Source organism: Ammodytes marinus (assembly GCF_949987685.1).
Source record: "Ammodytes marinus genome assembly, chromosome: 16".
Classification (NCBI taxonomy): Eukaryota; Metazoa; Chordata; class Actinopteri; order Uranoscopiformes; family Ammodytidae; genus Ammodytes; species Ammodytes marinus.
The window spans coordinates 23,798,745-23,814,728 of record NC_137220.1 but is presented as its reverse complement, the minus strand read 5'-3'; the positions used below and the strand labels follow the sequence as shown (position 1 = coordinate 23,814,728).

The following is a 15,984-nucleotide window of genomic DNA, read 5'->3' as shown; positions in this document are numbered from 1 at the left end:
CCCCCCTCAAACTACTCTTTACAGTTCAAACGGGGGGCTTCGGCTTAATAGTGACGGGGGAGATGGGAATCAAGGTCTTTGACTTTAGTGTAAAGTTACAGAGCTAATCTTGGTTAACATGCATGTTGTGGTCATGCAAACACAAGGGCAACAGCATGACTTCCCCCTAATTGAGGGATTAATTATGGAGGTATTTGAAAAAGATGAAAAACATACTAAAAAAGGAAAAAGAAAGCATGACAAAGTGATGAAAAGTCCTTTTATTAAAAATGATGGCTATTGGTAAGTCGATCATATATCAGTAACAATAATATATAGTCAATCAATGATATAAAAAAATATAAAACGTTAATAAAATTGTAACCAAGTGTAAACAAAACAAAGGAAAAACTCAACTTTGACAATGAATAAATAATTCAAATGTTCATTAAACCATGAGAGACAACAGTACAGAAAACTCAAAGATGATTGGTCCAGTGGCATGACAAAGGCTTGTAAAATACAGTCAATAAGGCTCACATCTGATTGGGTGTCTCGTCCTTCATATCCCGGCGTATGGTCAAGCTGTGGTTCCCCAACGGTTACCTGTAAACAGGACAGTGTTTAATCATCACACCAACATTATAACACGTCCATATTAAAAGGTGGAGTCAGTGATTCTGGAGAATGCTTGATGTCAAAAATCACTTTTTTCAAAACCAGTGAATCTCTCCTCAAAATCCACTATATGTTCATACTGTTTGTGAGCGCTTTAAAACAAGTGTTAATACACGGCTTGGGCACTGTAAACGAGCATGTTGCTAGCTAGCTATGGTGGGCCCCCTTTGTTCACCAGTTTACAGAGCCTAGGCTGTGTATTAACAATGAATGTTTTTTCGGCGTGCGCACACAGTACGGACAGGTAGCAGATCATGAGGAGATATTTAATGATTTTGACAACAATCGTTCTCCGGAATGACTGACTCCACCTTTAAATAACACCATCATAAAAAGAAATTTAAAATAAATAAATAGTATAGTAAACATGTAAACCAACTCTGTGTTTGACTGTTCCTTCCATTTGACTCTCAATGTCTCTGTCATGTTAGGTTGTGAGGTAGAGTACAGTAAAATAACGTCTTGTTACTGTGATGTGTCTGACAGTCCTGAGAGATGTTTGCAGAGATGTGAGCAGCACATGATGTGACAGCTCCTCTTATCACTGTGTATGTATCATATAGATGCTTTTCATAAAGACATAAATGGCTTTACAGTATGATGGATCGGAGGCAAATGAAAGCCCTGAGGACAGGAAGCTGTCATAATCAAAAGACCTTATCTAATGCACCTGCAACCTAGTGCGTTACAAAGCATACTGCAAGCCTATACGAATACTTCTGGATCTTCATACTTCACTGTAGTCACTGTCTGAAGTACACTGGAGGAAAGATCAAGGCACTTGTAAAAATGCATTGTTCCTTGCAGAAGTAAAAACTTTCACATGACCAGTGTTGTGCTGCAATAGCAAGGCATTCACATAAAAAACTAAATATTTTTTCTTTAAATGCAATATAGTGCCTCTTTTAATACTTAAGTACCGCAGCACTTACTAAGTACCAGTGTACCATATGAGACTAACACACACACACACACACACACACACACACACACACACACACAGCTGCGTGTAACAAAGTACTGCAAGTCTATAAGAATGATTCGGGATCTTCATACTATAGTCACTATCAGAACACTGGGGCAAAGATCAAGGCACTTGAACAAAAGCATTGTTCCGTGAAGAAGTACAAACTTTCACATGAACCATGTACAGGCTTATGCACACACACACACACACACACACACACACACACACACACACACACACACACACACACACACACACACACACACACACACACACACACACACACACACACACACACACACACACACACACACACACACACACACACACACACACACACACACACACACACACACACACACACACACACACACACACACACACACACTTCTATACAACGTAAACAGTCATGCTAACCTCCTCCTGCTGCGACAGGCATCCAGGTCTTCCTGTAGCAGAGAGGCTCTCTTCTGAAGGAAGTTCACCTGCATCACAGATGGACAATGCACAAGTTTAGCACAAAGAATACTTTAAAAATACACTCAACAGTGTAAACCCCCAGGCCGTCTCCAAGTAACATTTAGAACGGTTTAATACCTTTTTAATGCCACTTAAAAAATGAAATTGAACGTACATTTTAAAGGTACTTTTAATAAAGACCATTTATCATAAACTCATAATCACATTGATATACTGTAACAAGCTTTGTGAAGTATGTGTGTACTCTTAATAAAAACATCAAAAAGTGCTTATTTCTCACATAGGGGAGAGTGGCCTAAGTTGTGCCACCCCTTGTTTCTAGAAAACCATAGAAGAAATGTGACCACATATTTAAGAAGAGCCATCCATTAAACTCATCCTGTAAAGAAGGGAGAAACATGGAATAAGATATAACCACATTTAAGCTAAAAACAATGTTTTTTTGCCTTTCAAAGTAAAATTTCTATGATCAAGGTTTTTTGATTACTGTGTCTGAACAATTATAGACACGTTTGAAAACATTTGACACATGTTTTAGTGCTTTAGTATGCTACACTTTGTGTCTATATAGTTAGCACGATGTCAGCCCTAAACTGCTGCATCATGCGTATTATCCAAAATTCTGGGGATGGGGTGATTTGTGCCAGAGGGCCTAGGTGAGTTATAAGTAAGTAAGTAAGTAAAATGTATTTATAAAAGCACATTTATAGCAGTTTGCACTGTCCAAAGTGCTTTACATGTGCATTCAGTAGGTAAAAAATTAAGGTAAAATACCACAATAACCAAAATAAAAGACATAAAGCCCAGACATCCACATATGAACAAAGATAGTAGTGCAGAGGTAAGATAGTTAATTGGGAGGAAAAACCAGGGTGTACAGATGGGTTTTGAGCCATGATTTAAAGGCAGAAATGGAGAGGGAATCACATATGCCAGGTGGCAGTTGGTTCTACAAGGGCGGAGCAGCTAGTGCAAAGTACATTTCTGAGAGTTGTGCCATTGGCATGGCTGTATACGCTGGTCACCAAAAGAAAGTGATTGTCTACAGTAGCTCAAAAGAGACTGACATCTCCATTCCACTTAACGACACCACTGACAAGAGTTCAGATGGCCAGAAAGATGATGATGGTGACTTTGTCATTGTTAGATTTGCAGGCAAAACCACCTAGATCTGCTAGGCCTTGTTTAAGAAAATTGACCTTCAATCTTTGTAAAAGATTTACTTTATTTACTTTAAATAAACCTTAAATAAGTGATTGTCTAATGGATTTGTCTTGCATTATAGTTTATGAGATATATATCAATGGCACAACTTACCCCATGGTATTTTCTCCAATGGCACAACTTACACCACACCGGGGGCAAGTTGTGCCACAAGACAACTTTTTTTCCGAAAGCTATATTTCTTCAACAGTTTATTCCAGATCCAAAGTTTTTATTGCCAGGGATGCACAACACCCTGAAATATATGTATATATTTGAGTTGGAGACTTAACTGTCAAGGCCTCACTTTAAAGTCACTTTGAGTAAAAAGTGGCACAACTTAGGCCACTCTCCCCTATTTGTCACATCCCTCTCCAAGTATTTAAAAAGGGCAACCAAAAAATGTCAGACCTTTGAAAAGGAAGTTAAATAATTTACAGCAAAATCCAATACTTTACACTGCTTTGGAGTCCGACCCTGCGTGTACTGATCAGTTGTACTATCACAATGATGAAAGTCAGAAAAACCAGTGCAGTCAGATATACAGAAATGTTAAGCAGAGCAGGGTTCGATGGCTGTGGGTCAACGTCTGGGTGGAGGGGGGTTAGCTAAGTGGAAGAAAGGCTTGGTTGTTGAGACCAGGAGGGGGGGTCAGGAGGACATCAGGGGCTGGGGGGTCAGCAGATTAGGGCCGTGGGGTTAAAGCACATGGGGACAGAGGGAAGACTATGAGCCAGGTTAGTTGAGGTTAGGGCGCCTGCGAGGAAGAGGAGAAAGCAGCAGCAGCAGCGCCGCCATTCTTTTGTTTGGCAACAACTTGCCAGTTTATTTATGAAATGTCTTTGGCTCAAGAGAAAATAAACCCCATCTACATTTACACGGCATCCAGCAGCCTGGCAGAATAATCACGGCTCCCCAAAGAATCCGTATTGTTCTGGGACCCCCGTATACTGGAGCCCAGGGGTACATTCCATTCTGTGGGGGAGACCTCAGGAAAAGGTCTAGCATTTCATTTGGCACTTGGCAGCACTGAAGTATATGCAAAAAAAAAAAACCTAAGCGAACTGTGGTGGGATGCCTCCAGAGACATAAGAACTCTACCCACCTTTCCTTTAACCATGTACAAATAATGTACATTAATGTGTGAAAACCCAAAGACGTCCTCAATGAGAGGAGAGACACCACTCCGGTCATGAAATACATCTTATAAACATATCCGATCACAGAGCCTGCGGTCTGCGCACTGAAATGGGATCTCGGTCGATCTATTTGAACAAGGGGTTGAGGGTTTATGATGAGCCCCCTTTTAAAACTTGTACTGCAAGGTCCCACCATCACCATTACAGAAAAAAGCCTCTTTTGTTTATAATGTAAGAGCTGGCCAAATGAAATGATTCAGAGTCAAAATGAACCCAATGATGTTAGTAAGACACACAGATCAGAGGGAGGACATGGCTGTATGAATGTGGTTATGCCAGGGGGTTTGGAGAGACACAAAGATATTAAGGTTTACATAAAGAGGATTGGCGGTGCAGTGCTACACTAGAACCACACCAAAGCGTCCTCTTGGTGCCATCCAAACAAATACATCTCTGACGTGCAAATTCATCAGGGTTATGTTTCTGCTAGCTTTGCTTGATTAGTAGCAACAGAAAGTCCAAGATGAAAGGAAATCATTTCAACCTTATAAAAGACTGAGGACGCAGAATTGAAAAAAAAACAAAAAAAAACATGGCCACGCACTGTTGCCTTGACAACTTCTTGCATTTACAGTAAACTATCCAGCACTATAGGCCCTAGGTGTTCACAGCTCAAATGAGGGTTCACATCAATGAGAGTTAGAGGGTTGCTTTTTTGTGGCTTTATTAAATTTAAAAAGGGTCAGAGTCAGTGATTTTGGGGATCGTTTGTTTTGGAAATCACTTTTTCTCAAACTCAGTGAATATCGCCTCACGATCCTGGAACCTGTCTCTACTGTGTGCGTGCAGAAACATTAATAATCCAGTGTTAGTTCACTATACTAGGCTCTGTAAAACAGGCATGTTGCTAGCTACGGTAGGCCCCCCTTGTTTACATGTACATACCCTTGAATGCATGCCAGTTTACAGAGCCTATAGGCTGTGTATTAACACCAGCGCACACAATATACTGCACCATGAGGAGATATTCACTGATTTCCACAAAAAAAATTACGATTTTGACCACACTTGTTCCTTCACAATCGCTGACTCCACCTTTTATTTTTTATTTTTTTAAAGATATCTTTTGGGCATTTTTATGCTTTATTGATAGTGCAGAGACAGAGGTGAAATGGGGCAGAGAGGGGAGCGACACGCAGAGTACGACCGCGGGCCGGAACCGAACCCGGGTCCGCCACTGGCCGAGGCCCATGGGGGGGGGGACGCCCTACCAACTGAGCTAAGGGCGCCCCCTCTGACTCCACCTTTAACCAGAAACACAAACAGGAACTCTAAGGAATAGAGTAGGTAAAAGTAAGGACATGTTGAAAACTGTGGCGGTAACCTGCAGTGCAACCCAGACAATATTTAACATTCTTGAAACTAAAAGGCACCAGATCGAATGTGTCAGCGTGTTTGTTCTAGTCTTGCGTGTATACGTGATGTGTATCAGTTCTCACCTGAGCTTTGAGAGAAGTGATGGTGTCCTCCAGTTCCTGTCTGAGCTCTGCTGGCATCAGACCTTTGATCTTCTCCTCATACTCCTGACGCACCACGGTCACCTGAGAAGACAGACAGGGGAGGAGACAGACAAACTGTGTCAGTAAACTACCAGGGAACAAACACAGCAATACACCCCTAATCCTCAATAAACACCTGCAAAGACAATAGATGGTTCAAATATAATCTGTTGGTCTATTTGGTTTAAATACATTGACAGGTTTTAGAGGTGGAGTCAGTGATTCTGGGGAAGGCTTTTTGTAAAAATCAGTGAGTATCTCACTCACGGTCGGCTACCTGTCCGTACTGTGTGTGTGTGCTGAAAAAAAGAAAGTGGGTGTTAATACTCTGTAAATTGGTATGTAAACAAAGGGCGCTAACCGTAGCTAGCGACATGCCTCTAGCGACATGCCTGTTTACAGAGCCTATGCTGGTATATTTATACTGGATGTTTTTACTAAGCGAACAGACAGGTTGTGTATCTCACTGATTCTGACAACAAAATTGCCAACAAGCATTCCCCAAAATCGCTGACTCCACTTTTAAAAGGCTGCTTGCAATATCAAGCAAATTAATCATATTAATCATTGCAGAATAAGTGCTTCTGCTACCCATTCACACACACATTCCCATGTATGCACTTCCAGACACGGTGGCCCTCAAAGCTCCCTTAGAGGACGCACACACACACACACACACACACACACACACACACACACACACACACACACACACACACACACACACACACACACACACACACACACACACACACACACACACACACACACACACACACACAGGCAGTGTGGGTATCCCCTCTTTATTCATAGCTCAGAGTATTCCCTGGCTCTTCACAGCTCCTTCACATCTCCACAGGGGGCCCACAGACATGGCATGGCTCTCTCAGCACAACACCCCCTACTGGCTGCTGGTGACTACAGCTCCAGATCAGACACAATGCATTAACAGGCCTGTTACACAGCTGGGTCTGGAAGAGCACAGGGCCACGGTGCAGGGCAGAACACATCAAACACGCCAGTGGCTCAGTAGCTTGTTAGCTAGCTAGCTAGCTCCACTGGGGGGGGACCGGAGGAAGTCTGTCTGGGGCTAAATTACACTGCACTAAACCAGAGTCTGATTATAGAAGTTGAAAAGGGTTTGGTTAGTCTAACCCCCTCCACTGTTACCCACAAACACACATGAATGGAAGCACACACTGACACACACACACAGTTTGTTTTTTACAGTACCGTCAAAGCGTTTACAGCATTTTGAATGGAGTTGCTGAATCAGTTAATTCGGAGCCTGATGAAGAGTTTACCAGAACTGAAGGAATCAATTGGGGGCTGTGAAAGGCAACCGTTTCTTTCACCCACGTATTTCAAGGTGTAACCAGGGGAGAGTCTGAGCATTTCAAACGGTAATGTCTTTGACAGAGTCCAGAAAACATTAGGAATATCAGCGCACTCCCCCACCTCTCCTCTCATCAGTTTGATCTTTAAAGTGAAGGCAATGTGAATGAGGTGAGGGGGAGGGGAAGAGGGGGGAAGATTGGTTTTCCTAAAATAATTTTCCTGTTGTGGATTTAACTGATTGTTCTGGCTTTGGCTAATTAATCTTCCTGGGCACAATGAAAGGGATTGGGAAGCACTTCAAAGCAACCTCCAGTATAAATGATCCCAACATGAAGCGGCTCACTTTGTCTCGGCACAGCATGCACTAGATTAGTCTGCCACAACTTTGCCAAATTTTCAGGCTCCTTCTGCCCCATTCATTTTAAAGTGTCGGGGGCGGGACAATAATATTGGCTCCGGAGTTTACAGAAATATGCCCCTTTCTTCTCTCTGTGTGAGAAAGTGGTCAAAGGATAATTTGAGAGTGACGGATTTCAGAAGCCTTAATTTGAAATGTCCAGGAGTTAGACAAAATCAGCCGGAGCTGCGGGAGTGCCGATGTTCAAACGGGTCCATCTATCTATAGCAGCTTCTGTAGCCATAACAAAATGGTAAGCCAAGACAAAAAACACTCCACTGCCTCAAACCCAGGCAATAAACAATGGTTGAATAAACACATCCCTTAGCGACCACTCTGAATTTAAGTCTAGATTCTTCAAAAGCCACGCTCCTCAGCTTCTTGCATTCTTGGTTCATGTATGGTGCAGTCACCGCAGCAATGAGAGATCCGCTCGGCCCTAAATTACAAGCTCCTTTGTGGCAATGCTGTCTCCATTCTCCTTCCCATACATTAGAATGGGCAAGGCTACAAGAGTGTGTGTTCACAGAGAGCAACGGGGGGGGCTGGATACTGTACACATACAGTGGTACGTCTGATCAAAGTAGACAAGCCATGAATGTTTGCTTTAGAAAACGATGACAGGAGGGGCGGGGGGGGGGGGGGGGGTGGAGCCCAAACTACAACTAATGTATAATGTGATACAGTTTAGTATTCTATCTGGCGTCTGTCCTCATGACTTTGTGGTCGACTGCACAGGATTGCTGGTGTGAGTCAGACAGAGAAGCATAATAAGATATCACTTATTATTTTAAACGCTTATGACATAGGATTTGTGCTCTTGCTGCACAGCCACAGACCTAAGCCCTCGCAATCACACCTTTCCACAGCATGTCTAATTAAAGCTTAGCCATAGTTTACTAAGCAGTGTGTGTGTGTGTGTGTGTGTGTGTGTGTGTGTGTGTGTGGGTGGAAGCGGCACAAACATATCTGCCGTGGAAACGTATGCTGGGCTATCAAGATACGGGAAAAAGTAAACAAGGATATAAAGTACCGATTCCGAAAAATATGTAACTTCAGCGTGTATCTTCTGGGGATGGTAACAAAATTAAAAAACAGGAGCATCTATCAAACTCCTCAAGGAGAGACATTGTTCCCTTCAGCTCTGCATCCTCTCTCCTTCCTCTCCCAAGGTCCCTCCTCACACACATCACACACACACACACACACACACACACACACACACACACACACACACACACACACACACACACACACACACACACACACACACACACACACACACACACACACACACACACACACACACACACACACACACACACACTTTCATCTCTTTCTTATCACATTTCACATTCGCATTCACAGCAAAGGCACGTTTGTTTGTTTTTCCTGACAGGTGACAGGCAGGAGGCACGTGACAATCGGCATCTGAAAAAAACAAACGCAAAACATTAGGACAGAAGCCGGCTGCCTTTGAACAGTACGGTTGATCAAACCTTCAGTCAGGGTTCTTTTTTTTTGGTCGTTGACGGACTCCAGATAAGACTGAGGCAGAGAGAGAAAAGAGGAAGATAAACACAGGCAGGAGGAGGAGGGGGGGGGGGGAGAGAAAACAGAAGTGTGCCACTGTTTCCCAAAGCAATGAAAAGGCACTTTGACTTTCTGCAGTAAAATCAGGTTTCATCTCCTTCAGCGAAATGAGATTTTGTTTGTTCACGATAAAAGCGTGATTCTCCAGTTTTGAAGGCTGCGGGGAGCGGCAGTCGCTTTTCCTCTCCCAGTCATCTTAAATTGGCAACATTTCATCTATATATAGTCCTTAGATTGTGCTTTTGACTTTCCCTTGCGTTTGGTAAGCGTCGCATGGCGTGGTTTTTGACAGCTGCCAGCAGGAAAAGGAACAAGCCCTCAACACTTTTCAATGTTCAAATGAAGTTTGTCACATCGTTGGGAAGCTTGATGTATGCTAATGAAATCGAGGTGTGTGTGTGTGTGTGTACAGGTTTGCTTGCGACAGGTTGGGGAGGGGTGGGGGGGGGGGGGGGGGGGTGAGTGTCTGCTGTAAAATAAATTTTTTGATATACCCCCTTGTTCCAAAGTGACAAAAAACCTTGTCAGGAAAAAAGGGGTACATCAAAAATGACGCCACTCACAAAGTTTGCAGCGCCACATCCACTGAGTTGGCACTCGGAGAGTTCACCAAGGAACGAACGCTTGGAATTCAAAAACGCTTTGCTGTGAGAGTGGGAAAAAAGACAAAACGCTTCACAAAATAAAAACAAAACAGAAGAAGGCGGGAGGAGATTAGAAGTGGCTACAGATCTGAGTGAAGCTTTTAGAACTATGGGATGGATTGGTGGCTGCTGTTGCTGATGTCATGTGCCTCTACACAAACAGCACACAGGGAAAACGACTGAGACTACACAATTGAAGTTCAACTCTGCTGCCTGCATTCTTATGTCTGCGTCAATACCGAAAACAACTACAGAAATGATTATTCTATAAAAAATTTTTAACTTTACCAAGCTCCCTTGTTGCAGAAGAATACATCTCTGAAAATGTGTACAGTTCACGGCGCCCGCTGTATCATTATATATTTATACAAAGAGCTGTACTCTTCAACATTCTGCTCCTCTCTTCAAGGAGCATTGAACCACACAGTGAGTTGCTGCTGATCCACCATTTTAGAGTGGGGGGAGGGGGGAGAGGGGGGGGGGGGGAGAGGAGGGCGGCTGCTGCAAGGGCCCCGCAAGTGTGAGGCGCGCAACATCTGTGTGAAGTCTGGGCAGAAAGGCTGCTTTTTGGCGTGTGATATCAGATTACAAAGACAAGTCGTGGCAGATAAACTAGGGCATTATCAGTGTGAGGAGACGGAGTAGACGTTTAATTTCATACAGGGGGAAAACAATGTGCTAAACAACAATGCAGATGCACAGACATATGATGTAAGGCACATGTGCAGTCACACGCTAAACAAATTGATGAAACATGTACACTAGAAGCTGTAATAACGCGCGTACGCACACACACACACGCGTAGACACACACACACGCGTAGACACACACACACACACACACACACGTAGACACAGACACACCTTCTCAGTAACAAGGAAAACAGTAGAGAGTTAAGGGGTGCATCAACAGAAAAAAAAAACAGCTCACTACATATAAAGGTACTACCTAAACATATGGCATTGATAGACAGGAGTATTGCCTGGAACCTTTCCATCCTATGACAGACAGCTATTAGCTTGGTGCAGGCATTTTAAACTGCGTCTAAACTGCCACTGCTCCCTCTTCCATACTGTGTCGAACACATTAGTAGCTGCTGCACTTTATTAAAAAACTGTTACTATAATGGTGCGCTTTGGATCCCATCACTCCCAAAGTCTGCACTCCCCTCAGCTGTCCTATCTGTGGAGGTTGTAGCACAGAGCTGGCTGATGCGCGGAAATGCCTTCATTTCTTATTGGACTACAGCACATTCTTCCTGCTTGTGTCTATGCTGCCAACTTTGACATAGCAAAACAATCTGCCATGAATTAGGAAAATGTGGCCGAAAATTGGTACCAAATGCCTCGTTAGAATCTTATTTTTGTTTACTCATTCTTTTGCCTCGATATTTTGCCAATCAGAATAACGTTTTATACCAGCAAAGAATGTTTTTGTTTTGGTATCAGTATTACAATCCGTGTTTCTCATTGCTGCCGGTATATAGCTACAATTATTTCAACACCACCAGACTAAGCTCTGTGAACAACAAGCAATACTGCGCTAAACAAATGCTAAAAAGAAAAGCATAAATAATAAAGTGAACTGAAGAGAAGAATAAAAAAAGAGAGAAAGAAGCATCACACACCTTTTCACTGCTAACACAGACAGCTAATGAGTGTCTGAGGGAATGTGCATCATGCTGAAACTTTAAAAGGTGCTCCGAGGAACGTTCACTTTGTGTTCATTCTTACAACCTCTTTGGACAAAAGCGGTAGTGTTTTTACCGCGCCAGCTGTTGTTCCTGGGTGAGCGTACCCATGACAAAGGCATTAAGAAAAACTCTATAAAAATAGCATTCTTTGCACTGATGGTCTTGTTTGCTGTAAAATGTCATTTATGATCATCAGAGGGAAAGAGACTCTTTCAGAAATATTTAAAAGTTCCTCGTAGCATCTTTAAGAGCTTATTACATATGCATAACAACATTTCATAGTGTTTGCTAATGAACTTGACCACGTGCTTGAACTTTTACAAAACATGAACAAATGTAGGGGAGACCGGGGTAAGTAGGCACACTTTTTACTCTAGTGAGAATTGCTCATCACCTAAACATCTTTCAATAGTCTTTCCTACATTAAATTTAAGCTTAAGGTGTTGGCTTGAAATGTGAACCCCTCACTTTTTCTAACTTATTGTAATAAAGAAGAAATTTACCATCAAAGACACTCTAACACATTGTGACAACCAACCCCATAAAGGGGTCGGTTGTCACACACTATGGGGTTGTTTGTCACAATGTTATCTTTATGGGAAAAATCTTAAAAAGAAGGCAAGAAAGCAGAACTACATTTGAAAGTTTAATTTCATTGTCAAGTTGAAAAATAGGCCTACACAACTGTATGCATCTTAACACAAAATGAGCAAGGAATTAACAAAAAGGAAATCCATATTGAGACCAACCTACTGTATGTACTGTAACAACATAAAGAACAAAACAAATAGGTCTAACAATAATAGCCTACTCAACTACGATACACACATTCACTATCTGAGTTACAGTGATGGCAAATGTAGGGTCTGCTCACTCTAACTAAGCAGAGATTGTGTGCCCACTGGTTGCACATACAACACTTCTCCCTTACCTCCCCTGAACGGGTGCTGGAGAACGTTTCCATACAAACCAAACACAAACTATGCTCTTCATCTGATGAAGATTCCTCCTCCTGTCTCTTTCTATTCTGTTTCTTCTTCCCCAGCTGGGGTTTTGTGCACTGGGGTGCAGTAGACTTGGCAACTGGTCTAGTTTGGGATGCACTGGGTCGTTTTGATTTTGTTGCCCTTTTTCTCTTTTGCATGCAAGCTGCCTTTCCTGCTCAATTCTCTCCTTCTCTGGGGTGGTAGTGAGGATACAGCTTGACATTTTATTTTGTTATTGGGTTCCTTTCCTGGCTGCACCCTTTGGATAACATGTGACAACCAACCCCCCAAAAAATGTGACGACCAACCCCAACTGGAATTTATTGCTAGCATCAAGGCCAACAACCATCTGACAACTAATTAGCTTGCTAAAAACAATCTAAACTATAGCTTACCCTTCACACTTTTTTAGGATAAGTGTTTTGTTATAAACCCATTGTGTAAAGGCCTAGAAGAAAAATACTGAGGAGCTAAATATTTTCAATTTGACATGAAAAACACTAACAGTCCTCTCACCTCAAATACAGCAGTCGTAGGTGACCTCTGATCCCAGTTGTGGATATTTACATACCAAAATTGAACAGACAGTGCCTTCTGGTTTCCGAGATATAACGATTGTGAAAACCTACCCGTGTGACAAATTACCCCGTTCTCCCCTACTCTTCATCTTGAGAAGGACACACCGGAACGCTGAAACACTTCTGTTAAAAGGTACACTTTCTAACTCTGGGTGTGTGAAAAATGGTTTCTGGAACACTGTTTGAAGTTAGAAAGCTAAATTAAACATTACTGTTTCACTGCTGTTGTTGTTGTTTACAGCAGCACGGTCCACAGTTTGGTTTACAAACATTTTCTAGTCTTACTAGAAATGATTCAATACAAGAATGACATGTGGAGAAAATATGTTTTATTAACTAAATGCAGTTTTTGCAAATTTCAATAAACACACCCCCTACCATACATACCATACCTACATAGTGCACCTTTAACTATATTTGCGTCTTCAACTCACATTAAAAAAAAAAATCTAATCAACAGAGTCTGCCAGTCTTTGGGAGGACTTTTTCTCCCCATCATTGGGAGTTGTGTCCGTGAGGTCTAATGGATGAACTGATGTGACATCAGAGTGGGTGTGGGTTCAGGGGTGGGCTCCTGCTCAGTTATAGGAAACAGCGTGCAGCGCCAAAGGGACTGGGTCAGTGACCAACCTCTTCTAAAAAGCAGCGAGCCCTTTCCTGCAGATTTATGACAGTCAGACACTGAGGTGTGTGACCAGTGTGTGAAGTGTGTACAGGGGTCAGTGGGCGGATCACAGGGGGACACAGGAGAATGAATGGCTCCGGTGTACATACCAGCGTACAAAGCACAGCCCTCCTGTGTGAGTCTAGTCATTAGTGCTTTCTTCTCTGTGTGTGCCAAGGTCAAAACAGAGCCTGATTACAGGGCATTCTGGAGAGCCATGGGGAGTGTGTGTGTGCGCACACAGAGGCTTCCCCTCTGAACACAGGCGGTGGTGGCATTCCTGGCCCTAGGCGCTAGGCTCTTGAAGCCAAATCTCAAGGAATTTGGGAAATGTGCGAGGGGGCATATCTCCCCGGCTCAGAACAGGAGAATATAAGAGATGGCATAGAGTGATGAGGGGAAGGCAGAAAGAAAGAAAGAAAGGAGAAAGGAATCCACTTTGTTTGTCTTGTGTGGCCCCCTGCAGGGACTGGTAAGGATGGCAACAACTGTGGGGTGAGGGGTTAGGGGACATCAGGTGATGCATGCTGAAGGGGTCAGTAGAAAGGGTTCAACACAACTACATAAGGGCTCCCAGGATAAACAAATAAAAAGGCATGGGAGTTATGTGAAGTGTGATGGAAAGGCTGAGGGGCCCCAAAAAGTTTGCGTTGGGCATGCGAGAGTGATGCAATAGAAATGGTGGTGGAGCAAATACGTTTGATAGCTTGTCTCCATTGTACACAGAGAAACACAGACAGTGGGAGAGGGAGAAAAACAAAGGGAGTGCATTTACCTTGACTTCAGTCTCCAGCTCTTTGCTGAGTGTCTTCTTCTCTGAGCAGTGCAGCCGCTTCTGGAGACTTTCCAACTTCTCCTGCAGAGCCTAAAGGGGGGAGTGAGGAAAGAGAGTCAGTGTTGTGTTGAGTTAACTTCTGTATTTGTCAATGTACACTTAAGATTCACACAATCTTACTCATAATGAATCGGTTAATATGTAACAGATGGACAGTGATATGCACTTATCTACCGAGAAAGCAATATAGCCATGGACACTGAGAGAGAGAGAGAGAGAGAGAGAGAGAGAGAAACACAGAGAGAGAGAGAGAGAGAGAATAACGCAGACAGAAGGGAGGACAGCGCTGCGGAGAGATGCAGCCTGTGATTAGTCTCCTCGTGTTAAAAGGCTAATAATAAAGTCATGACAGTAATTACCGGCACGCTGGCCTCATTAAGCCCAAACTCATTCCCTAGACAAGGGCACGCGGAAAGTGAGAGACAAGCTCACTAGGGGAATTAGCTAACTTTCTAGGCTCCTGCAAAGTTGCATTCCTTTAAGGACTATTGTTTCTTTGGAGGAAATAGGGGGACAAATACTGTATCATTTAGTTGATAAGAGAACCCCTCGCACATGTACCCCAATACCTGAGTTGATAAAATGTCCTCATAGGGCCCCAATGGAGGATTTAATCTATTTTGCTTTCTTCGATTTAGGCAAGAAACAAAGGAGAGAAAAGGAAAGAAAATGGGCACTTCACCCCCCCTCTCTCTCTCTCTGCCTGTAAGTGATAGCAGTGGAAAGTAAAAAGGCGCAGTTCCTGCATGCGACACAGAACCAGATGTTTTGAGTGCACATGTGGACACTTCGTCTTCGATTAGTCTGCATGAAAAGCAGAAAGAGAGCACGCAAGCACGCACACACGCGCACACGCACACACACACACACACACACACACACACACAAGCAAGTGTATGAGGCACTGGCTAGCATCAATATCCTCATCCCCAGTGGAGTTGAGTGAGCGGGCCAGGTGTTGCCTCGTGGACTCTCAGAGCGGAGGGGAAACGCAGTCCAGGTGATAGGCATGACCGGCCTGATCTACAGCCCACTACACTGACATAAATCACACATAGACTCTTAAGGCTGCAGGGCCGGGTTGAACTTCTGGCTATAGCAACTTTCTGAGAATGACTGGCTGAAAGAGGAAGGGAGGAAAACTGTTGAAAGCCTAGTTGTCGGGTTGTTAGATAGAGTGGATCTAAAGGTCATTTTTTTCTCTCCACATGTAATCATATTCTTTGAATAATTGGAAACACCAAGGCAGC

General features: G+C 43.2%; 1 protein-coding gene across 1 annotated transcript in view; it reads right to left on the bottom strand.

Annotated features, from left to right (window-relative positions):
* Positions 1–478: 478 nt before the first annotated feature.
* cep112 (centrosomal protein 112) overlaps positions 479–15,984 on the bottom strand; it is a gene marked incomplete at its 5' end in the record, with an annotated part of 136,182 nt that continues 120,676 nt past the window's right edge. The window contains 4 exons of the mRNA XM_080044108.1: positions 479–585; positions 2,042–2,109; positions 5,946–6,047; positions 14,675–14,764. Of these exons, the coding sequence (XP_079900234.1) occupies positions 582–585; positions 2,042–2,109; positions 5,946–6,047; positions 14,675–14,764 (264 nt within the window). The 3' untranslated portion in view covers positions 479–581. The remainder of the gene's footprint in view (positions 586–2,041; positions 2,110–5,945; positions 6,048–14,674; positions 14,765–15,984) is intronic.